At 46.6% G+C, this 23,359-nt stretch overlaps 2 protein-coding genes across 8 annotated transcripts; one reads left to right on the top strand and one right to left on the bottom strand.

Annotated features, from left to right (window-relative positions):
• The first annotated feature begins 218 nt into the window (after positions 1–218).
• E4F1 (E4F transcription factor 1) lies at positions 219–12,384 on the top strand. 2 transcript variants are annotated; one of them, XM_061600126.1, is made up of 14 exons: positions 219–483; positions 1,657–1,781; positions 2,468–2,564; positions 3,465–3,673; positions 4,035–4,155; positions 4,497–4,649; positions 5,428–5,594; positions 6,376–6,603; positions 6,856–6,961; positions 7,397–7,614; positions 8,844–9,042; positions 9,826–9,986; positions 10,528–10,590; positions 11,378–12,384. In XM_061600126.1, the coding sequence occupies exons 1-14, from the start codon at positions 315–317 to the stop codon at positions 11,729–11,731; spliced, it is 2,370 nt and encodes a 789-aa protein (XP_061456110.1). In that variant the 5' UTR covers positions 219–314; the 3' UTR covers positions 11,732–12,384. The 2 variants fall into 2 exon arrangements, with proteins under 2 accessions (XP_061456110.1, XP_061456109.1); XM_061600125.1 differs by having other exon boundaries at positions 2,465–2,564.
• Positions 12,244–22,773, bottom strand: ZDHHC4 (zinc finger DHHC-type palmitoyltransferase 4). 6 transcript variants are annotated; one of them, XM_061600139.1, is made up of 8 exons: positions 22,681–22,773; positions 20,894–21,046; positions 20,644–20,772; positions 17,722–17,795; positions 17,002–17,180; positions 14,968–15,093; positions 13,756–14,000; positions 12,244–13,118 (listed from the first exon to the last, which is right to left on the bottom strand). In XM_061600139.1, exons 3-8 carry the CDS (start codon positions 20,764–20,766, stop codon positions 12,846–12,848), a joined length of 1,020 nt encoding a protein of 339 aa, XP_061456123.1. In that variant the 5' UTR covers positions 20,767–20,772; positions 20,894–21,046; positions 22,681–22,773; the 3' UTR covers positions 12,244–12,845. The 6 variants fall into 6 exon arrangements, with proteins under 6 accessions (XP_061456123.1, XP_061456127.1, XP_061456125.1 ...); XM_061600143.1 differs by lacking the exon at positions 22,681–22,773 and adding an exon at positions 22,614–22,630; XM_061600141.1 differs by lacking the exon at positions 22,681–22,773 and adding an exon at positions 22,181–22,571.
• Positions 22,774–23,359: the final 586 nt, after the last annotated feature.

Genomic DNA, 23,359 nt, shown 5'->3' with positions numbered 1-23,359 from the left:
GCCTTGGGCGCCAGAGGTGACCCAGAGTCCTTTTACTTTCCCCCCGCCCCATCTGCTTATTGGCCGAGGTGAAGGAAAGCTGGTTCTCTATTGGGTGAGGCGCCTCCTCCCATTGGGCTAGCTAGCCTTTCGCTCTCGCCGCTCAGGGCTTGCCATGCTACGGCGGCCCCGCCCCTTCAGGTGAGCTGAAGAAGGAGGTGGGAGGGAAATCCCAGCTTGTCTCATTGGTTGCCCTCGAATGCGGCCTCTGGCCCCACCCCTCGGCGGCGCGGGGCTCGTTGTTATGACGACACGGCCGTAAAGCCGCCATCTTGATGGTTGCGGCGCCTTGCGACACGGAGGCCGCGATGGCAACGGGCGCTGGGCCGGCGGGGCTTACGGCAGCTGGGCCGCGGGGACGGGTGCGCGCGGTTGAGGCGGCCTCCGTCGCGAATCCGGCGCCCGCCGCATTCCTCGGCCTCCCGGCGCCCTTCGGGGAAGAAGGTACCGTCTTGGGACGAAAGGACAGGACGAGACGGGGGAGGGGAAGGGAAGGGAGGTCGGCGAGTGTGTGGAGGGGCTCCCTCCCTCTATACTGCGGTGCCTCCCAAGGTTGGTTGGGGTTAGGCCGCTTTGTCCGATCTGCTCTTGGCGGCTATGTAAGACACCGAATGAAAGTGGGCGCGCTTCTATTTGGTCCAATACGGTAGACCGGCTCGGCGGCGGAGAGCGGGCTCCTCTCTTCTGAGAACTACGGTGCCTCCCGTGCGCCCCTCCTCCTGGGAGCGAGGCGTGCATGAGCGAATGAATGGCTGCATGGGAGAAGTTTCCCGGATCCGCGCTGTTGAGCCAGGCCGCTTTCCAGCATTGTTGTTTTCCTTTATAATTACAGCTCCCATCAGGCCCTCTCAAAATGGCCACGCTTGGCGAGGCTGATGGGAATTGTAGTCCAGGGCTGCTGGTGGGGGCGGCGGCGGCAAAAGCGGAGGCTCGTTGCCAGGCACGTTGCTGGCTGTGTAACGCCGAGGTGCCACTTCGCCTTTTTATCTGACTCCTGTCTCTTTCAAGACCAGCCTGGATGGAGGGACCCTCGTTTCTCCTGCCAGTGGATCCGGGCCAGTAATGAAACAGGGCAGTTATCTCCCCCCCCCCTGTTATTTTCCTTGCGGGAATTGCTTGGTTGTGAAATAGTTCCTGCCCTACATCTTTCGTGTTCATGAGGGGTTGAGGAAGCTTCTTTTTTAAACACAGGATGGTCAGATGCAAGAGAGAGTAAGGGTCCTGCACCTTTAGGAGACCTGGGGATTTCAGTATTACAATAGTTTGTTGTGCAAGTTATACCTGTTGAAATTACTTCTACACCTCTGTAGGGTGCAGGAGCCCTACCATCTTTTGCATCTGATCACTCTAGGTACTGCAAAAACATGTTTTACTTGGCACTAATCCAAATCCATGATACATTCTTCTTACACTCACTGGTTGCTTTTATGTTGGGGTGCCTTCTCAATCTCTCTTCTTATGTTTAGGTGACTAATTGCCCTACATAACTCTCCAATCTTATAGCAACTGATATAGGATAGAATGTAGCTGGCCTATTCTGTCTTCTGTGAACTCTTGCTTTAAAAGCTCTTGTTGTACCATGTAAAGATGTGACTTTTTTCACCCTTTGAATTTTAGATGAAGATGACAGACACAAGTGTGGCCGTTGCCAGTCCGAGTTCACCTCTTTGGAAGAATTTGTACAGCACAAGTTGCAAAAGCTTTGCCAGAGACAGCAAGACACTACAGCACTGGCAGCCCCGGCAAGTTTCCTGAGATAGGAAGTTGGGAAGAGTGTGGCTGGAATTTCTTCAAGGCCTGGCTGTGGTTGCTAGGACAGACTTCCCGAGGAAGTCGGGGGGCGGAAGATGACAGTTTTGCCCTAGTAGTTTTTGGTAATTACTGGATGGGTTTGGTGGAAGGTTTTGGCGTGATGGCTGAAAAATTCATATTGGCATCTTTATAAGTCCTACTAGACTCCAAGGAACAACTGGAAAGTTGTAGTCAGTGTTACAGCCCCTGCTTTGCATGCAGAAAGTCCCAGGTTCAATCCCTGGCATCTCCAGCTAGGGCTGGGAAAAGACTCCCTGCCTGAAACTCTGGAGAGTTGCTGCCAATCAGCGTAGAGAATACTGAACTGGATGGTGCAGTGGTTTCACTTGGTATGAGGCTGCTCCGTGTTCCTGGGAACTTAAAGTTAGCTCCCGATTGTCCTTTGCAAGCGGGGCTTGCTGATTGGTGCTGACAGCGAGCCCCACTAGGATTTGGCTGCATTAGGGAGTTCCTCATCATTTTAGGGAAGTGAAGAAATTGTGGGGCAGTTCAGATCTTGAGCCTGGTGGTAGAGAAACATTTAAAATTCTGCATTATTAACTGTTGGGACATTGTTGGGGTGTAACTCTTACAATATGCATTGACTGTCTTTCTAAAACTTGGTTTGTTGCAGCAGGTCATTTCATCTGTTGAAGAGCCTATAACTGTTGCTCATATCGTTGTTGAAGCTTCTCCAATAACTGAAGAAATCAACCACGCATCTGCGATACTAGGCAAGTTCAGCAACTTTTCTGAGGTCTTGTGAGTATGTCAGAAATTTATATAAAGTAGATCAAAGTGATGTGGACAGTGTATGGTTGGATTTCAGAGTCTTTTGACAGAATCCCTCAGTAAAAGCTCCTGAGTAACTTTTTAACAGTCGTGGGATAAGAGAGCAGGTCTTCATAGGTATAAGAAGTTGGTTAAAAAATAGCAAGCAGGTGGTAGAAGCAAAGTGACAGTTCTCCAAGGATATTCTAGAGCTGGAAAAGATACCGAAAGGGGCAACCAAAATGATTTGAATAACAGAACACATCTTCTCTATGAGGGAATAAAGATATATTTTTTAGAAAATATTACTGGTTTATGAATGGTGCAGAGAAAGTAGATAGATTTCTCCTCTCTTTTCATAATATTAGTATTCTTTTCTATCACCCAATAAAACTGGTTGGTGGTAGATTAAGATGGACAAAAACACATTTCTTGAAATGAATACCTGACATATTTGCATTTGCTCTCTGAAGATATGATATAGCCACTGAGCTGATAGGGTTTTAAAGGGGATGACAGACTCATGGGTAGAAAGTTAGTTACACATGCTGGAGAGCATGACCTAGTGTGACCCAAATAAGCTGCGTAAGGTCATCCTACAGCAGACAGATTATAGGAGCCATATCTAGAGTTACAACTCCTGCTGTGGACGTCCTTCCTATTGATAGCAGTCTGTTCCTGCTAAAGTTATAAAGAGGGACTTGCTTAAGCGTGAGTTACTGGAGACTGAGCATTCAGCTTGAGGTTCCATTAATTAGACATCCTGAATTGTTGTTGGCAGTGTGCTAAACGGACTGGTTTTGGCCAATCATGCAAAGTGCCCTAATGTAAAGAACATGATTATTTTGGGATTGTCTTTACAGGTAGTGGGCGCTTCAAAGAAGTCATTGTAGCTGGAGACCATGTGTTTGAAAACCCAAATGGCCACATTGATTGTGATGTTGGAGAGGGGCAGGGCAGTCCCGGATGCCCTGAAGAAGAAGGGGCTTCCATGGAACTCATCAAAGTTAAACTGCTGGTTAATACAGATGGCCGCTATGTGTGTGAACTGTGCCACAAGACGTTTAAAACAGTACGTTTGAGATTTGTAGGAGAGCATGTACAGCAGCGTTAGACAGATTTAAAAAATGCTGTGGAGGCGCACATGTATTTATTTTATAGCATTTGTACATGAACCCATAACACAAAAGTGGTTGGTACCTTGCAATTAAAACACAAAATGAATGCAAATAAAACATCAAATCATAAAATCCAAAACAACATAAACAAAATTCACCACACCCACTAAGTTAAAAACCAGATTTTAACTTCTGTGTGATTTCTATCGTTCTTGCTGGTGTCTGTATTTCTATAGCTGAGAAATTTTCAGTTGGTTGAAACAGGTAACCTGTGTGCCTGGCAGCTTCACAAATGTATTCTTTCTTTTGCTGTAGGCCAGCATCCTCAAGGCTCACATGATCACTCACAGCAGCAGGAAGGACTATGAGTGTAAATTATGTGGGACATCTTTCAGGACCAAGGGTTCACTGATCAGACACCATCGCCGTCATACAGGTGAGGGGAGAGATCAGCTTGTTACAAAATTCATGGCAGTACAATATATAAAGCACCTGAATGCTAGGTGGTGGATAATGATTTGAGTCAAAAGGAACAAACCTGTGGGCAAGAGCAGAAGGCGTGGGAGGCATGCGCAATAAGGCCCCTGTTTGCTTGCACTGCCCAAAGGATATTAACTTGGGGCTGCAATTGGAGCTTTCCACCCAGGATGAGGTCTCATGTCAGATTCATCTGCTCACTTTGCTGAGAGAAGCTGTGGAGAGCAGATGCGTTAGCTGGAATCAGTGGGCCATGTTCTTCCATGTAATAACTTGTCTTTTACTTCTCAACCTGTTTAGATGAGCGTCCTTATAAGTGCAAGAAATGTGGAAAAAGCTTCCGAGAGTCAGGAGCCTTGACTCGGCACCTGAAATCCTTAACTCCCTGCACAGAGAAAATCCGCTTCAATATGAACAAGGAAATAGTTGCTAGCAAAGAGGATCTGGCCCCAGGTTAGTGAAAAAGCACGTGGCCTTCCCCTGCCGCTTGTAGGGTTTCACTTTATTTCACTAAAAGCAATCGCTGTTGGTCCAAACCAAGCTGCAGTTCACGTTTGCACCAGCTATAGGGGGTAGCCGTGCTGGGAGGTGGGGACACATTGAAGGGCTTTGCTTCTGTTTGCCAAGAGGCTCGCTGTTCGTAAGCTAGAGTAGCATACTGGCCAAGCAAACAAGCTTGGCCTTAACTTACAGGAAGCCAGATTTTGGCTGAACATCAGTAAAAAAACTTCCTGTTAGAGAGAAATACGACAATGGAACCAATGACCTGGGAGGTGGTGGCCTCTCCAACACCAGACGCATTCAAGAGGCAGCTGGACAGCCACCTGTCGTGGATGCTTTAATTTGGATTCCTGCAATGAACAGGTGGTTGGACTCCATAGTCTTATATGCCCCTTCCAACTCTACTCTTGTAGGATTCTGTGGAGCTCTGAATAGAGAAATCCAAATCTTGCCTCTGCTGTGAGCTCACTAGGAGGCCTTAGACAAACCACAGCCCAGTGTCTGCAATGAGGGGCAAATACTGACATTCTTTAAAGGGTTGTTTGTAAGGATTACAACAAAGTGATGACTGAAGTACTTTGACAATCTGGAAATGCTTTACGTGATGAAAGACTGTAGACATTAGCTGGAAAAAGCTGCTTTGAGTACTGTAGCAAGGAGAAGACCTTTGTATGTTTTACGTGGGAGCCAGCAGCTTGCTGAGAACTTCTGTGTGCTGCTTTTCTTGAAGAGTCCAACAACTCCAACGTAGAGGCTGTTCCTTCGCTAATGGCTCAGTCTGTGGAGTCCCCTCCTGTGATCCATCTAGTGACAGATGCAAAAGGGAATGTCCTTCATGAAGTCCACGTCCAGATGCAGGAGCTTCCAATTGTGGAGGAAAAATTGTTGGGCCAAGAGGTTAGTGCCACCCAAGTTTGGGGTGGGGGGAATTGGCGTTTTGCTTAACAAGAGGTACTGATTTCTGGCTGCGAGTTGGGCATAGCTGGAGACAAAATGCCAGGCTGTTCTGAAGAGACAATTTGGGAAGAAAATTATGAGAAAGTCTTCTTGTGAAAGCATATTGAGATGCTAGTTTCTTGGAGAACTTCAAGCCCAACACAACATGCCAGCCAGAGGTCAAGAAACTGGGTGGCTCTAAAGACTCCCCCTCTTTACAGATTTGTGAGCTTTGGGGTGCTCTCTGCATAAATGCCTTTGGCCAGACTTGTGAATGGCCCTGTGGTGGTTTTGGTGGTTTAAGGCAATGGCCTCAGGTTGTGAGATGGGCCCCAGTGGGTTTGTGTAAAATTGCAGAGGGTGAGAATATTCCGCAGCTGACAGGCCCAGCAGCTGCACTGTAATGTTGCCGCCTCAGGGATGGCTCTCCTAACTGTAAACTACAGCCAGACTAGAAATGGCTGGCAGTTTCTGCTTACAGTAGCTCCTTCCCTGCCTGGCTTTAGGTTGAAATTGGTATGCCTGCTCTCCTCCTCTAACCCTGACGCTGGATTAAGCCCCAGTGTCAAGATCCTTGCAAATGGTGTCTTCTGAGGATCTCTGGCGTTCTCTTGCTACAAAGATGGCTACTGGAGTGTTGTGGGGCTCTGGAGGCACAGCAGCAGGAGTTTCCAGAGTTCAGAAAGGTTGAGGGCAGCTGAAGTGATGAGTCTTTACTTTGCAATTGACTTTTTTTCTTCAGCCATCGAATCCCGAGGATCTGCCCCATGATGGAGACAACAATGAGAACTTGCTGAGGGAAGCCATGAGGAATTCTGGGATTGTGATAGAACGGGCGCCTGTGGAGGAAGGGAACAAATCGGATGAAGCAGGGGCGGCGGCTGTAGAAGAGGACTTAAAGAACAGAGAGGCGGAGGTGCCGGAGAAGTTGGGTGAGGAGCAGTACGTGGAGATTGAGCAAGTAGAAACGGTAAGTTCATCGCAGCCACTGCCTTTCCTGTATTTAGTTCAATTTTCCTCTCCTGGGTGTGGCTGATGCATAACAGTGTCCCTTGAGGATGTGTAGAGTTTAAAATGAAGCACAAGCACCCAACCTAGCCAGCCCCTCCCCCCAGCTGCCGTCGAAGTTGATTTAACCTTGGCATTTAGTGCCCTAATCCGGGCTTTTGCTCAGTCAAGCATGCAGGCCAAGCCCTTACCATGGGCTCCTTTTGTTTCATAGCCAGATGCAGAAGCGACAGAGGAATGTGCGCGACACGTTTGTCCCTACTGCAGTGAAGTCTTCCGGGAGCATCGTTCCCTCGACCTGCATGTCAGCGGACATCTAGGTAAGGCGACATACTGGCTGGCTGTCTCCAGATTTCTACAGACAAATGCTTTCCTTGCTGGACAATTGCAAAGCTTGTGCGGCTGCGTCTGCACAGTTTTCTAGGGCATGAAAATAAATCTGTTTGCTTATTCAGATTGCTGAATTTTAGGAGACCCTAAAATTCAAAACTAAAAACATGCTTCAGAATTGTCATTTTTTAAAAAATTGCTGAGAAACTGTATTTTCTGCTCAGTAGCAAATGAGGCATATGTCTTAGGCTTGCTCCCTTTTTTAGCTGAGTATTGCAGACACTAGCTGTTAGTTTAGTTTTTGCATGTGAGTTAAGCACAAAGGGCAGCTCTGAGGTCTTCATCTAAATACTTGGCAAAAATCTTGGACTTTTCACCTCCAGTCCTCTTGTTTGTGAAGTAACATCTTCCCACTTCTTACCCAGACTACAAACCTTTTACATGTGAGGAGTGCGGCAAAGAATTCACGAAGGGCTACTTGCTGAAAAAGCATCAGGAAGTACACGTTAACGAGCGGCGGTTCCGTTGTGGGGAGTGTGGCAAGCTGTACAAGACGATTGCACACGTGAAGGGGCACAGGAGGGTGCACTCTGACGAACGGCCCTATCCTTGCCCCAAATGCGGCAAAAGGTACAAGACAAAGGTAGGAGTCCCACACCTCTTGGGAGTTATTCTTCTTCCACCCCAGAGCCAAATTCCCTTCTAGGCAGTTTTCCGAGGGCCACGCACCAGTGGTGGGCAGGGCTGGAAGCAAGTGGACAGAGCAACTGAAGGTGAATTCTACCTTTGCACAGCAGGCTAGTTTCTCACAGACCCCTCTCTCTATCCTCCATCCAGGCAAGTTCAAGGACACATTTGGGGGTGTGAAGCAGGGCCAGTGGGGAGCGTGGCTGGGGAGGGGATGTGGCCTGAGGAGAGTCCCAAGAGTCAGATAGGCCTGCAGGGCTTCATTTGGCTCCCGGGCCTGAGGTTCCCAACCATAGTTCTAGGCTTTTATTGGGTGTTTCTGTGGTGGCTTCTGTGGTCTTAGAGACGTTGATCCTGCTGACTCCTGTGGAATCCCAAGAAGACAGGCTGTAGACCTGATTGCTCCTAAGCATCCTGTCCTATGCTATAGAACCCACTCAGCCCCCTGGTGTGCAGGAGACAATGAAACACTGTTTATCAGCCATACTGGAAGAGTTGGTTGCTTTTTTGATGTGCAACATGAGCAAAAATTGACAAAAACTGAACTTAAAATTGGAGGAATTCAGAATTGGGCCATCAGACTCCCACTCCTGATGCTTACACAAATGAAATTGCGGTGCAGTTTTTCTGCGGTTGGTTTGAAGTTCCAGTGGTCAAAGTGACAGGGAACTGTGAGAGGAGCATCACTTCCCATTTTGCAGAGGGGGTGCTGCTGGTGATGCCCTCTGTGGTTCTCCAAACACTCCTGCAATAATCTCCAAGTGGCCCAGCAGTGCTCAAACGAAGATTCCCAAAACACTGCTGGAGGACTCTGGGCAAGAGACTTGTGTTTTATCTTTTGTAAGCAGAAACACAGAGATGCTGCCACCACCCCTACTAGACTCTGCTGACTGCAAGTTTGGAAGGTGGCTTGCAACCCCCCCCCCCCAAGAAAAGGCTGGGTGGTCTGTTCCAGTCAGCAGTTCTCCGTCCCTTATTTAAAGGACTATTCTTGGCAGATGAAAAATCTTGAAGTGCTTGACTTAAAGCAGAAGTGTTTTTTTTTTATTCTAAGGGTGATGTGTGGTGAGATGGATAATGCTTCTGTCTGTGTTGGGAGGGACTGCTGAGGGGCCTCAGTGTGGGTGGTTTGCCACATTTGTCTGTGTCTGTCTGTGGCTTCCATTGTCTTCTTGCCTCCTGCAGAATGCCCAGCAGGTCCATTTCCGAACACATCTGGATGAGAAACCTTACATCTGCAAGTACTGCAGCCAGGGATTTCGGGAAAAGGGTTCTCTGGTGCGGCACATCCGCCACCACACGGGTGAGAAGCCCTTCAAGTGCTACAAATGTGGCCGTGGCTTTGCAGAGCATGGCACCCTCAACAGGCACCTGAGGACCAAAGGTGAGGGAGCGGTGCCCTCTTGTCTGTTATTATTTATAAAATTTATATTGCACCCTTTCTCCCAAAGGAAGCCCAGAACAGTAAACAGATGATAAAGCACTAAAAACATCTTAAAAACTATATATATATATATATATATATATATATATATATATATATATATATATATATAAATAAAAATAAAACATATTTAAAAGCATCTAAAAAGCAAACTGTACGTAGCTTCCAACACACAGCAGCTTGATTGTACTTCAGTTAGTTCCTTTTGAAACAGAATGGAAGTTTGTATTTGACTTTGCAGACATCTTAATTTTACAAGTGTAAATTCACCGGTGTTCCGTTTAAATTTGGAATTGTTTTTTTAAAGAAAATGAATAATTATAAGCATTACCATTCTTAATTAAAAAATGGGGGGGGGACTCCAGAAGTTCAGGGGGGGCAGGTGCAGGAGAGAACTGGATTTCTGGTAGTGGTAGGATTTATTTATTGAAAAATATCTATAACTGGCTTAGTATTTAAAATTGCCACATAGTTGTTTGTTACTTCCTCCCCATGATTAGCTGAAGCTGGACAAATAAATGGGAAGAAGAAAGCATGCTAAGTTTGCATACAGTAGTGCCAAGAATTTGCCATACCTTGGTGCAGGGGGGGGGGTTAGGCACAGAGAACGTATCTTTCTTATCAAGACTTCAAAATGATATTGTGGGATTTGGAACAAAAAAACTTCATCCTGCTATTTTAATTGAACCAGTTCTAAGCTCCCTTGTCCCCTGCCTTCATCAGGTGGCTGCTTGCTTGCCTTGAAAGAAGCTGAAGAAGCGGCGGTGCCAGAGGAGGGTCAGTCCACTGACAACTTGGCTGCAGCAGTAATTTCTGAAGACCCTCCGACAGTCCTGGTGGAATTCTCTTCAGTGGTAGCTGATACGCAAGAGTACATCATTGAGGTAGCCAAACTGTGCTGGATAGCTGGGAAGAGAATCTCTTGGAGAAAATTAAGGGTTATAGTCAGTTAAGAGTAGGCCCATTGAAATTAATGAGCCTAACTTAGTAATGTTAACTTCATTGGGTTTACTGTGCGTAGGACTAGCACTGAACACCACCCCTAAGTGTTCTTTCTTAATTTTCCTGCAGAGTTGGTGGGTGGATTGTCAGTTGTTGTTTGTTAGGGGTGGTGAAGGGAGCTTCTGGAAGACAGGCTGAAATCCACCAAGCACCACTGGACAAAATAGCCCTGCCTTTGCCAACTTGGTGCCCTCCAGATGTTTTGGACTACAACTCGCATCAGCCCCAGAATCCTATGGCTTTGGTGGCTGGGGCTGATGGGAGTTATGATCCAAAACATCTGGAGGACAGCAGTGTGTGGTTGATTGTGTCTGCTGACAGGCAGAAAGCTTCTGGAGCAAAGAGTATTGCTGAGGTCTTTGCCTGCATCTGATTGCTTTGCAAAGTTCAAGTCGTTCCCTTGGGGGAATCTTTTTTCTCTAGACAGCTACTGAAGATATGGAAACCACTGAAGCTGCTGAAATAATAGAAGGGACAAGGCACGAGGTAGGAGACTCCTGACAGTCTTTGCTGGCAATGCCTTTTAAGGCTAGGGGAAGGGGTGAACTCACTGATAAATTACCAAGCAGCATCCGTATTGAAGAAACACTACCTGGGCTTTTTATACCTTCTGAGGTAGGAAGGAGATGTGGAAAGAAGACCTTCCTACTAGGTGGAGCTTTTCTGTTCATCTAGGCCAGTATTTCTGCCCTGTCTGGCAGCAGCCTTCCAGGGTCTAGGGTGGAAGAAGGTCTTCCCTATTGAGTGGGGATTGACCCTGTGGCTTTCTGCATGCGAAGCAGGTCCGGCATGGCCCCTCCCCTAGGTTCATGGCAGAGCCCAACTAACTTTCCCAACCCTTTCCAGAGAAGAGTTCCTTCCCGGTTCTTTGTGCTGGCAAAGAGAAACAAGCTCTTTGATCCTGAAGCAACTGTTTCAGCTTAAAAGAAAGTGCCAAGACTGAACTCCGCATTTCCTTATTTATCCTTTTGGGGGGTTTTTTTGCTGCTTCTCCCCCAGTATCTCAATTAGCTGGAAAGGAAGAGGACTTGCCAGTTTTGGCTTTGCAGGCCCTGCACAACAAGTGCTTGCTGAATCCCAGGCTGGGAAATGCTGATCTAGTCCATAAAGGCTAATGCCACGGGAAGTCATCTTACTATCCTAGACCAATTAGTTGTGTCCCTAGTACTGGACTCAACTTACTTATGTAGCTGCTTTGGTACACCATGGTGCAAATCAGGCTTCAAACCAAAGTGAATCTTTGGTGTTCTGCTGTCTCTTCCTTCTCATGCAGGTCGATAGTCACATCATGAAAGTTGTTCAGCAGATAGTCAACCAAGCAAATTCAGGTCATCAGATAATTGTCCAGAATGTCACTGTGGCAGAAAGTTCGGCGATGACACCCGATGGTACAGATGCAGACACAATTGCCATAGCAACTCCGGAGAGTCTCACAGAGCAGGTTGCCATGACGCTGGCTTCAGCCATTGGTGAAGGAGCTGTGCTCACAACAGAGGGCAGCAGTGAGGCCGAGGAGGCCACGGTTACGATGCTGGCGTCTGAAGACATTGAAATAATGGAGCATACGGGAGAGTTTGTGATTGCCTCCCAGGAGGAGGAAGTGGAGATTCAGACAGTTATAGTCTAGGGCTGGACCACACAATGCCAAGGGGGGAGAGAGCCATATCTGCACTCAGTCTCTGGAGGCTGCCACGTGTGTGGCCTTCAGCATGCATGTGGAAAATGTCACTTGGGTCTAGACTAGCTGCACGCCTGCCAGGTGTAGTGTGAAGCACCCCTAAGACCAAATTCAAATACTAATCCTCATCAGGGAGGATGGATGGACGGGGGGGGGGTGCCTCTCGTGGTGCAAAGGGCCAGGCGAATGTCTTTGTAGCACTGGTTGAATCTGGGCAGGGATTGAGCAAAGCACTTTATATGAGCTTAGGAGGAGGAGGAAAAAATTTTGCAGGGAAATTTAACTATGCCGTGTAACAAGAAGCTCCTTTCTTGGGTGCCTACTTGTCTTTTACGTTAGTCTACATAAAGCATGGAATGTAAGTTACTCATAATGAACATGAACCTTACAGAAAGGTTTGAAAATGCTTTACTATATAATATCACAGGTTATTCTGAATACCCTGGAACTGCTATATAAAAGGCCACGCTGTACATTTTGTAACCATATAGCTTTTAATTGCTTATTGTGCAGGTTGTAAATAATGATTTTGAAATACATAATTTTCTACATAATTCTGATGTAATAAAAAGAAGGCTATTACTGGCTTAAAGGTTTTTTTAAAGTTGTCTTCCCTTATCCCAGAGACTGAATTGCAACTCAACAGGAATCTGTATATGCAAAGACTATTGAAATGAGTATTGAGTTGTGCAAAAGTCTCCTTAAAAAGTTTTCACTTGACAAGTTTCTAGTTTTCACGAGTTGAAGCTGGTGCAGTGTGTAAAGTCTCAAGAAGCTGGCAGCAGTTAGGACTTACTGTATTTTAGATGCCAGCTCTTTCTCCCTGCCTACCCAGTGAAATGTGGGCATGTTCAAGTGGGTGCGCTCAAAGCAGGAGAGGCCAAGCCAGTGCAAATAGCCTCTTGTGCATTGTGGACTTTTGAGGGGACACTTCCTGAGGCCTTTCACAGGCACCATAAGAGGTACTGATGGGCACCATTGCCTACTGCTGCACCAGGTTTATTCTCCCTTATCCTTCTGTGGCTTGGGAAGATGCATACAGTCCACTGGTATGGATGGCACATCACCTTTTCTTCTTTTCGGGGCTCATAAGGGGTGTCACAATTTCTGTAATATTGCCCCAGACGCCTCTGGAGTAAATATTTTTGTAACCACCATGTCTGCTGTAAGGTTCTGAGCATGAACACTGATACTTCGTTGACTTGAACCACTCGTTGCTTGTCTGGTTGGTCAGGATCAGGTACAGGGCAAAACACAAATAGGAGCCCAGTACAATTGAGAGGACGGTGACAAAGCCCAGCATGAACACGACCCTGGGGAAAGTCAGGAACAGGTGCTGCAAAGAGAAAAATACCCTCCTGGAGTTATGAGGCACAAAACATAACCGAGCACTCCACGCCCTGCCTTGGGGGTTCAGGCGTGTTTTCTCCCTGCCGTAGTAGGTGGCTGCCTGTGTTGCACTTCTGGCAAATGTGGTCAGCAAGTGCGCATCTTAATTGTCCTGCTACTTAAATAATTCAAATTTTCGCTTCTATTTTATTACTCAAAATAAAAAGTAACATTCAAATTATTCAACTAACAGGCCAGCTACAGTTCCTCAAATCAGTGTAGGGTGCAAAGGTCCATCTTTTGCTTGCAATATCACTAGGCTCAGAGAAAAGCCACATTGGAATAGCTTTGTAGGACAACTATTCCCCAGATAGTGTATGCTATCTGCCCCCTTGATTATTAAGCACACTTATTTACGCTCAAGATGTCAAAACGGTGTATTAAATCTCCAAACTACACATTACAAAAGTATTTCCCTGACTACATTTCAGCTAACCCAACATTTCATTCAAGGCTTTGAAATCCATTTGGTGGATGTGATAAAGATGCTTCCTGCACAAGTTCACCCAACAATAAATGTATTCCATTTAGGGATCTCTACAGCTACAGATGAAGGTAATTTAATCACTTTTGTTAACATTTACCTGAATAACGAAGAAGGCATCAACTGGGTGCTCTTGGCCTTGGTCATCAGTGTAATGTCCCAGCATCATATTTGACAAAATAACCACCTGGATGAGGAAGGTGGCTGTTAAGACTGCAATGGAAGCAGCCATGGAGGTCAAGGTAAGGAGGTAGACCAGGAAATGGCGGATATTGAAGGCACCAATGCAGTTGTTGACCCAAACGCAGTGATGATCAAAACGATGCACGCAGCTATTGCACACACCTGATCAAAAGCAGAATAAAGGCCATGATATGTTTTGGTTGTCAAGAAGCCCAGCCCATAAAAACATTCCAGTATAACACTAGGCATGTGGTGTTAACATTCCACACTTGCTGGGCTCTAACAGCACCCACTATTCAAAAAATGTGCTTGTGTGTGTGGAGGTATCTATACATAAAACCACACTGGGTTTTGACCCTGTGCAGGCCGCCTGGTGCAAAATTTCTTCTATAAATGCTTCCCACAATGTACAAGGTACAGCCAGAGCTTCATCAACGGAGCTGAAGGCAGACAGGGTTACATAAGAAAAGGCACAATGAATAGAACAGTTTAGGGCCAGAGTAGATACAGACGTCTGGATGAGCCAATCCTTTTAATCTTGGGCTCCTTTGGGATGAAGGACAGCATACAAATCAAATAACTCTTTTTAAACATTTAATATCCTGCTTTTCAATGCAAATATTCTCAAGAGTGGCTTACAGTGCAAATTAAGCAACAATAAAAACAACAACAGAAAAAAATGATTCTGTTAAGATTGATCAGCTTAGCAGAATGTTAAATGACGAAGACAACAAAAAAGTCAAGAGAAATATATTCCTGGTGAGGCAGGCAAAAGAGCTGGAGCTGCAGGAATGATTTTTACATTCCTACTGTCATGTGACCTGTCTATCCCCTGGTGGTGGTGGCGTCTGAACCCCCCATGGTTGTACTGGAGACCTCCCACACTTCATCCAGATAAGACCAGGGAAAATGAAAAGGTTTCCACTCTGTACCAAATGGATAATAGGTGTGGTGTCAGGTAAGCCTCCCAGGGAAGAGAGTTCCAGGGCCAGGGGGCCACCACAGAGAAGGCCCTGTCTCCAGTCACTGGCCACCTCATCACTCTTGATGGCGGGAACCAAAAGAAAAAGGGGCTCTGAGGCAAATCTTGGTATACAGGCAGGCTCATGTGGAAAGAATATAAACTTACCACAGTGCTTGGATCGGGCAGGTTTCCTCACTTTGCAAGTGGAGCACTCAACACCTTTCTCAAACATCACACCATCATAGGCATATACATGGAGAAACAAAGCCTGGTTAGATTTGGTTATGGTACCTGGGGTGGGAGAAGAAAGAAGCAAATGCGTCTCTAATGGAAATTCCCTGTCTAACAAGATGTTGTGTTTGTGCACAAGTGTAGCCTTAAACACGAGAGCGCCTCCTTCCCTCCCATTTCCTGCTTCTGCAACTCGACAACTGATCATGCACTTTAACTGTGGGGCTGCCCTTGAGGTTGGTCCAGAAGCCACAGCTGGTGCAAAATGCGGCACAAGACTGCTCACTGGGTTGGGTATCGCCAACATGTCACCCCGCTGCTGAAAGAATTGCACTGGCTGCCCATTAGCTACCGAGACAAGTTCAAGGTTCTAGTTTTGGTGTACAAAGCCCTACACAGCTTGGGACCAGGATACCTGAAAGACCGTCTTACCCCTTATATACCCAGGCAATCACTGTGCTCTGCAGGCGAGGGCCTCCTGCAGATACCATCTTATCAGGAGGTCTGTTCTGCATAACATAGGAAGCGGATCTTTAGTGCAGTGGCACCTGCCCTGTGGAATTCCCTCCCCTTAAATACTAGACAGGCGCCATCTCGGTCACCTTTTGGGTGCCTACTGAAGGAGTTCCTCTTTCCTTTTAAGTAGAGACCTTATCCCAGTCTGCGTCAGTGCTGGAATTGCTTTGTAAGATGTTTTTAAAGTTGTTTTCTAAAGACATTTTTAAGATGTTTTGTTGTGATATGTTTTTAAAGATGTTTTGATTTAATATATTTCAAAGTATTTTTTAAAGATGATTTAAAGTGCTTTTAGTGCTTTTGTTTGTAGCCCTGGGTACCTTCTGGGAGGAAGGGCGGGATGTCAATTTAATAATAAATAAATAAAATAAACAGGACCCGGCCTTCGGACAGGGGGTTAAAGTTTATGACCTTACTTTATTTGATCAATCTGTATGTTGCCTTTCGATATAAATATTCTCAAGGCGTCTCACACTGACAAAGAACAATATATAACAACCTTAACTGTGGAAATAAGGGAGTGGATGAAGATAGCAGTAAAGATCTCATCACAGTTAAAAGTCAAAAGTCTGGAAGAATGGCTTCTCCTGGTACTGAAAATTTAGTGAAGCCTGTGCCTGGTGAGCCTCTCAGGGACACAGTCTCTTAAACAAGGGCACCGCAACTGAGGAGGACCCTCCCTAATTGCCCCCTACACCACCTCAGACAGTGGGGACACCAGCGACTCCCTGAGTGTGCAGGCAGGTGTCCTTTCGGTGACAGAGGTTTAAAGACAAGGGGCAGGACTTCAAATTGTACCTGGAAATTGACTAGCAATAGGTGAAGATGTTTGGGAATTTGGGAGGTATATATATGTATATTGTAATTAATGGGTTTGGGGAGACATATTCTGAACTATACAGAGTTTCCAAGCAGGCAGCCCCATATGTAATGCACTGCAGACCCTTATAATCCTCTCCAAAAAGACAAAAGGAACAGCTAAGAGGCAGCTGCTTGGGTCTCAGTTCACCACTGCCACCCATAATCTGGAGGATCCCAGCAAAAGGCAGGCGAATCCCACCCCCGCTCACACCCTCTGAACTCATGCAGGCAGCCTAGTCCTTGTTGATCCCACTATGCCATGTGCATTGGTCGGGAGCTAAAGCTGTCCAAAGCCACACCATGCTCTCCCCCTCCCCAACTTCTACCCACAGAAAATCATGTCAGAGAAAGATATCTAGGCCAGATCTCTGCCTTTTCTCTAATGTCCAGTTCTCTATACTTCACTATATGTGAAGGAAAGTTATTTAATTACTTTTGCATGGAGAAGCATTCACTCACATGAGCCCACCGGCAGTCTGGCACACTGAAGTCCAGGGGCAGGTTCATCGCCACATCTGTTGAGAAGGCGGCCATTTACTGGGTCCCTCCCCATTCTCCAACACCTACAGTTCCAGGTGAAAGTGGTCTTACCTGGATTTGTCCTGGAGCACAGAATGAAGAACCCCACGTTCACGGTCAAGAGAAAATAAGGGAAGAGGAGAAAGAGGGTACTGAACTGCAGTTCCTGGCAGTAGCCAAACACTTCCCAGGAAAACTCGCCATAAACCAAGGCTTCCAAGACCAAGTGCAGGACCATGAATAAACAATTTCTGCAGCAAAAGCAAAATAGGTGTGTAAGTGGAGCTGGCCTACCACTCAGAAATAAGACAGGCTTGTAACATTTTTGCAGATATGCAGAAAGGCCAGTGCTGCATTCTTGGAAAGCACAGGGAAGCCCTTATCTTTGGAAGCCTTCCAGCAAAACGATGGGTGATTTGTGAGCCCAGAGTTTTATATAATGATTTTAGGGGTGTAATACTTTGTGTTTTGATATGGAGTGAGCCACCTTAGAAGAGGTACCCGATAGGCACCGTGTAAATATGCACATCTTTAACCTGGCCTTTTGACACCTGAGATGCATGTTTTTGGGACCCACCCTATTCTTGTGGCTGTGGCTTGTTTTAGACTGTTTTAATATTGTATTTTAATTTGCTGTAACCCGCCCTGGGACCTTATTGTGAAGTACATGTAATAAACTGAATTAATGATAATGATAATATTAAATAACAGAAATGAGATAAAAACAAGTTAATGCTAGCAACCAGACACAATGAGGGAAAGCAACAAAGGAAGGGCTGTAGAAAGCCATACCGGCTATGGAAGAGTCTACGAAGAACCCTCTGAACAGCTCCTTGAACTCTGGATGGGATTACATACGAGAACACCTACATCAAAGAAGGCAAAGCAACGTTTTGTTTTTAAAAAGGGAGTGGGGGAGATAAAGCAAACGTGAGCATTGATAGTTCTTTACATGCCGGTGGTAACGGAGTAAGCACCCCAGGGACTGAGTCCAGTTGTGTATTTCCTAATCTGGTCTTGACACCAGAAGAATTCAGGAGCTGATCATGTGACATTAGGGTTCTCACAAACATCACACTTGTTTCTAGGGTGTACCACTTCAGATTGCAGGTGGGTTCACAAGACAGACTGCTCCTCCCATAGAAAAAACTTCCACCCACAAAGGTAACTAGCCTGTCCGGGAGGAGACTAAGCTAGAACCCGCCACCCTAACATTCACTTTTCTAAATGCAATTATTTTTATTGTTTGTATGGAGAAGCATTCAATTCCATGAGTCCTCACTCGTGGTACAACCCAGACTCAAGTTTACCACCACCTGCTGCTTGTATGAAATGGCCTTTGCATCTCCTCTTTATAACAGTAGGATGGGGAACCTGCAGTCCTTCAGATGTTGTTGGATTCTATCTCCCATCAACCCTGACCATTGGCCACGCTGGTTCAGGCTGAAGGGAGTTTGTGGCCCTCCAGATGTTGTTGGACTCTATCTCCCATCAGCATGGCCAATGAAGATGGCAGCTGGAATCCAACAACATCTGGAGGGTCAAAGTTCATTACCAAAGTTTGCCACAATGATGCCATCTGGGGCCTTAGCAGCAGAAGGTGGGTGATGAAAATAGGGATGCTAAAAATAATTATATTCGGCAGAGATGTGTTCATTTTATCTCTCCTTCCTTTAAAAAACTAAAAATGATGAAAGGAAACAAGAAAAGCCTGTCTTTATTTAAGACACTCAGGGCTGCAGAATCATTTGTCCATTTATAAGCCAGACACACAGAGGATGAAGGAAGCGTTGGCTCCTGGCACACAGCCAAACAGGTACATCACAAGGCAACTGAGCGGGTCCAAGTTCAGGCAGCAGGAGACTTTTTTATCATACAATAGTTGCCTTTAGAGAACTTTCAAAGTTAGCGGATCTGGAATTTTAAATTTTATGTAATTTTAATGGGTGTATATAATCACTGTAAACCGCTTTGTTGGGTTTTTTTAATGATATTGTGGTATAGAAGGGTTTTTTAAAATAAATAATTAATAAAATTAACAGGTGCCACGTGGGGTTGGAAACATTTTGACACCAGGAAGTGTGTGTGTGTGTGTGTGTGTGTGTGCGCACGCGCGCGCACACGCACGCACGCACGCACACATACACACACACACACACACAAAATACCCTGCAATGTTTACAATGAAAAGATACCAGCAAGTGCTCTCTCAGTCAGCCTGGTCACCTGCTTGGATCCAGTGGGAAGGCCAGCCTCATTGCCCCACCACTAGGAGAAGTGCACTGCGTGGAGATGCAAGTGCTGTGGAAATGTGGCACACGAAATGATTTTAGAACAAGTCACCCAGAGGCACCTTTATTGTTGCAACAACAATACAAGAGTGCAGGGAGAGAACACTGTTCCAAGTGACTCTGGCAGACTGTGAGGTCACTGAGATTACATTCTCTTGAAGCTGAAGCAAGGCAAAGCTTATCTACTTCCCCCTTTTCTCAGACAATAGAATTTCACAGCATAAAGCACAGAGACACTTCCACTAATTAGAACAGGATTCTTGCAGTTACAGCAGTTTTTTTTAACAGTTACATTTTCTCAGAACGTCTTTCCTCAATCCCTCCCACTGCCTGACTTTCTGCCACGTACACATTTTGCTGAACTAAAGTTAAGGGCCTGGGTGGGTCTGCCCCCCACACAAGAAAGGGCCTTCTTTGTAGCAGCACCCTCAAACACCCTCCATCAAGAGATACCCCTGGTACCAATGTTATTAGCATTTTGATGCCAGGCTAAGACCCACCTGTTTATGTGGGCAATTATGAGTGATCAGACTGGCAATGACTGGATAGTATCTATGTTTATATTTTTATTGTTTGCTGTTTATGTGTGTTATCGGACATTTTATACGTTTGTCTGTTTATTATATAATTGTTTTTAGAATGTTTGTAATGACACCGTTATTGACATGTTTCCTGGTCTAGGCTCATTTGGCAGAAATAGTGACAAAGTGAATTAATTATTATTATTTTATTGTATCTTATAGATAATTAAAAGGCCCCCTTAAACTTTCACAGATCAACCCTCTGTCATGAAAAAGTCAAAATAATTTTGGCACAGGAAAAACACTCCTGTTTTCCGTCATAAGGCTGAATAAGCCGAAGATTGCTGGGAACACTTGCCTTTACCACAATGTAGAAGAATGCAAAAACGGGCTGGACACACAGACTGAATGTAGTGATTTTATGCAAATGCACAACAGGCAGCATGAAACAGAGATGGGGTGGGACAGAATCTGGCTGCCATCATGCGTCTAGTGCCAGTGTGGCATGGTGGTTAGGGTGTGGGACTATGACCTGGGAGACTTCGGTCTGAATCCCCACTTAGCCACGAAGCTCACTGGGTGACCTAGGGCCAGTTACTGTCTCTCAGCCTAACCTACATCACAGGGCTGTTGTGAGGATAAAATGGGGAGGAGGGGAACCATGTTTGTACATCACCTCGAGCTCCTTGGAAGAAAGGTGGGGTATAAATGTAAGATATAAATCGTGTCAGAAACGGCGCTGGCGAATTTTAGATACGACCTTTATTTGTTTTTGAGTGCCAGGAACATACATGGGGTTTGGTTCTAAAGTGGTAGGAGGGTTTGGCAAGTGGCCACAGCAGTGGGGGGGGGGGTAGAAGCTGGCACCATAACCTGATGCAATCAACCTTAGCATCCCTCACCTTAGTTACTGAAGTGGCAAGTCTTGAGGGGAAGCTTTGCTTCCTTCCAGAATAGAAACAGACAAAGGGGATGCTCAGCAGAACCAGAAGCATGTAGAGGAGGAAGAGGATCAAGAAGTCCATCTTGCTCTATAAAATCCAAAAGCAGCTTATCAGTTGAGCAAAGAGGAGCCAACTCTGACAAAGAAAAAGCACAAGGAACTGCCACAAATACACAGGCAATCTGGAAATTAACAATCTGGAAATTAACCTCATCCTTCTTGCTCCCCTGTTGCCACTCCACTTGTCACTATGTACCCAGGTTTGGCACTGATCTCTTGGCTTGGTGATTCATAGTTTCCCAGAAAACCTTGCAGGATATCGGCGCTGACGCTCAGTGTGTTAGTTAACACAAAAGTAGTTCCTGGCCAAATAACACATGGTTTATTAGACCAGGATAATAATGCATGAATTCAACCATTACCTCATTGTGATGCCTTTGTGGTAACTGTGTAACAGAACATAGCAAACAAATTGTGTAAATATTGATTTACTAACACCCTTTAGGTTTGTATCTATCTTTGATACTGTTAACAATGTGAGGCAGCCCAAGTGAAACTGCTTGCCAAAATCCTGTGGTTGCCTTGAGAAGCGGCCTTCAATTACCATTTTAAACTCATTTCCACTGTGTACTTACAACACTGCGTACTTACACCCCAGCTTCCCCTGCCCCTCAGTTACCCTCCTGAAAAACCTCCAGAGGTTTCTCCCCTTCCACAGACTCAGGCACTTAGCAGGACAGCATGGTGTGCCCTGGCTGCTGCTCCGAGCTGCCATTAAACAGCAACCTCCCAGTCCTCCACTGGACTCTGTTTTATAACTGGCTGCATGTACATTTACATACACGTACATACATGTAAGTCACACACACACACACCCCTCCAAGAGTCCTGGGAATTGCAGGTTACTTCCCTCAGGGCTACAATTCCCAGCAGCCTTATCAGTTCCCAGGATTCAGGGCAGAGAGATGTGCTTTACATGTAAAGTGCATACACCACCTTAATCACTGCTTTTTGGGTGTGTGTGTGTGGAGAATCAGTGCAAGAAGCCCTTCTTGTGCCACAATCTTTTATTTATTGTGCATGCTGGCGTGGGACACCTTTGGCCCTCCTGATGTTGCTGAAGGACAACTCCCATCATCCCCAGCCATGCTTTGGCTGGGGCTGATACATTGGGAGGCCCAAAGGTGCCCCACGCTGGATTGGTGGCCTTCCTGTGGCGATGCGAGGGACCCTGGGGCACAAAGCCTGCTCTAATGGCACCTTCTGCTCCTCCTGCCTTGCACCACGCCGTGAAGCAGCGCCGGCCTTGGGGAACAGCAGCAACCCCCCCCCATGGCTCCCTGGGGTAGAACTCCCATCTGCCCCAGCCAGGCCGGCCAATGTTCAGGGATGACAGCAGCCCAGCGGCAACCTGGCAGGCCCCAGCTTATTGAACCATTCGTTTATTTATAAGCCCCACTTTTCACACAAGTACATCAAGGCAGCTCACAACGTACTAAGGCATGATAAAATTGAAAACCAGCAAAAACGTCACTAAAAACAACAATAAAAGCACCAACAAATACTGCATTGGCGGGGGGGGGGAGGAAAGAAAACTCGTGCTAGCAGGCCTGTCTGCTATGTTCATTTATGTAGCCACCCCCGCTTTGGAGACTGGAGGCGCCTTGGGGCAGAGATCCTGGGGGGAGGGCTGTCCGCTCCTGCTTTATCCATAAAGCGCCATTCTGGCACAAGGGCCGGCAAGAGGGGTGTATGTCGGGGGAGGCTTGGGGGGCTCTCTCTGCTGGTGGGGAGGGGGCGCGGAAGGGGCCTATCCCAGGGCAAGGCAAGGCAGGGCCTGCCGCCGCCCCCCGAAGGCAGAAGGGGCTCCCCATTGGAGAGGTGCAGGCAGCGACTTTGCAATTGGAGGGCGGATAGCAAAGCCCCCACCCCCGGGAGGAGACTGGGGTTTTTTGAAGGAGATACGCGCGTTGCCTGGCAACCGCTTTTCGCTCACGTGACTCCAACTCCGGGCGCCGCCATGACGGAAATGGACCGGGAACACTGAGGAGCGCTTTCCTAGAGCGCCGGAAACCTCCCCTTGCCGCTTTCTTGAGGGAAGGAGGGACGGAGGGCGAGGTCGGAGACAGTTACCATAGAAACGCGAACGCGGCCTGCGGTGTCACGGATCTAGGGGCTGACGCTGAAGCGCGTCGACGTCACGGCCCCGCCCACCAACCAAGCCCCTCCTTCCCCCTGCTTTTGCTCCGGAATAAGGCGGCCTGGGGTGACGATTACCTCGGCAGCGGCCACCCAGCGTGGTTTAGGGCTCTGCAGAAGAGTAGCTCATTCACCTGCATATCAGGGCTGCACAGCCTTTCTCCAACCTGGTGCTCTCCAGATGTTTGGGACTACAACTCCCATCAGCCTCAGCCAGAACAGATTAGGGAAAGCTGAAGTAGAGGCTGTGTGGTATCTGATGGGAGCCGTAGTCCAAAATGGTTGGAGGGCACCAGGTTAGGGAAGGCTGACTCGGAAGTTTTGAGGTTGTCATGTCAAGCCTCAGTTTCTGTGTATTTATATATCACCTTTCTAAAGCATGCACACATTGATTCTCACTCGGTGACAGTCTTAGGTGAGAATGAAGGAGGACCATAGCTATGTTGGGTTAAGAAAATGAAGGTTGATATAAACAT

Source organism: Rhineura floridana, chromosome 17 (assembly GCF_030035675.1).
Source record: "Rhineura floridana isolate rRhiFlo1 chromosome 17, rRhiFlo1.hap2, whole genome shotgun sequence".
NCBI classification, from domain to species: Eukaryota; Metazoa; Chordata; class Lepidosauria; order Squamata; family Rhineuridae; genus Rhineura; species Rhineura floridana.
This window is presented reverse-complemented; position numbering and strand designations above follow the sequence as displayed.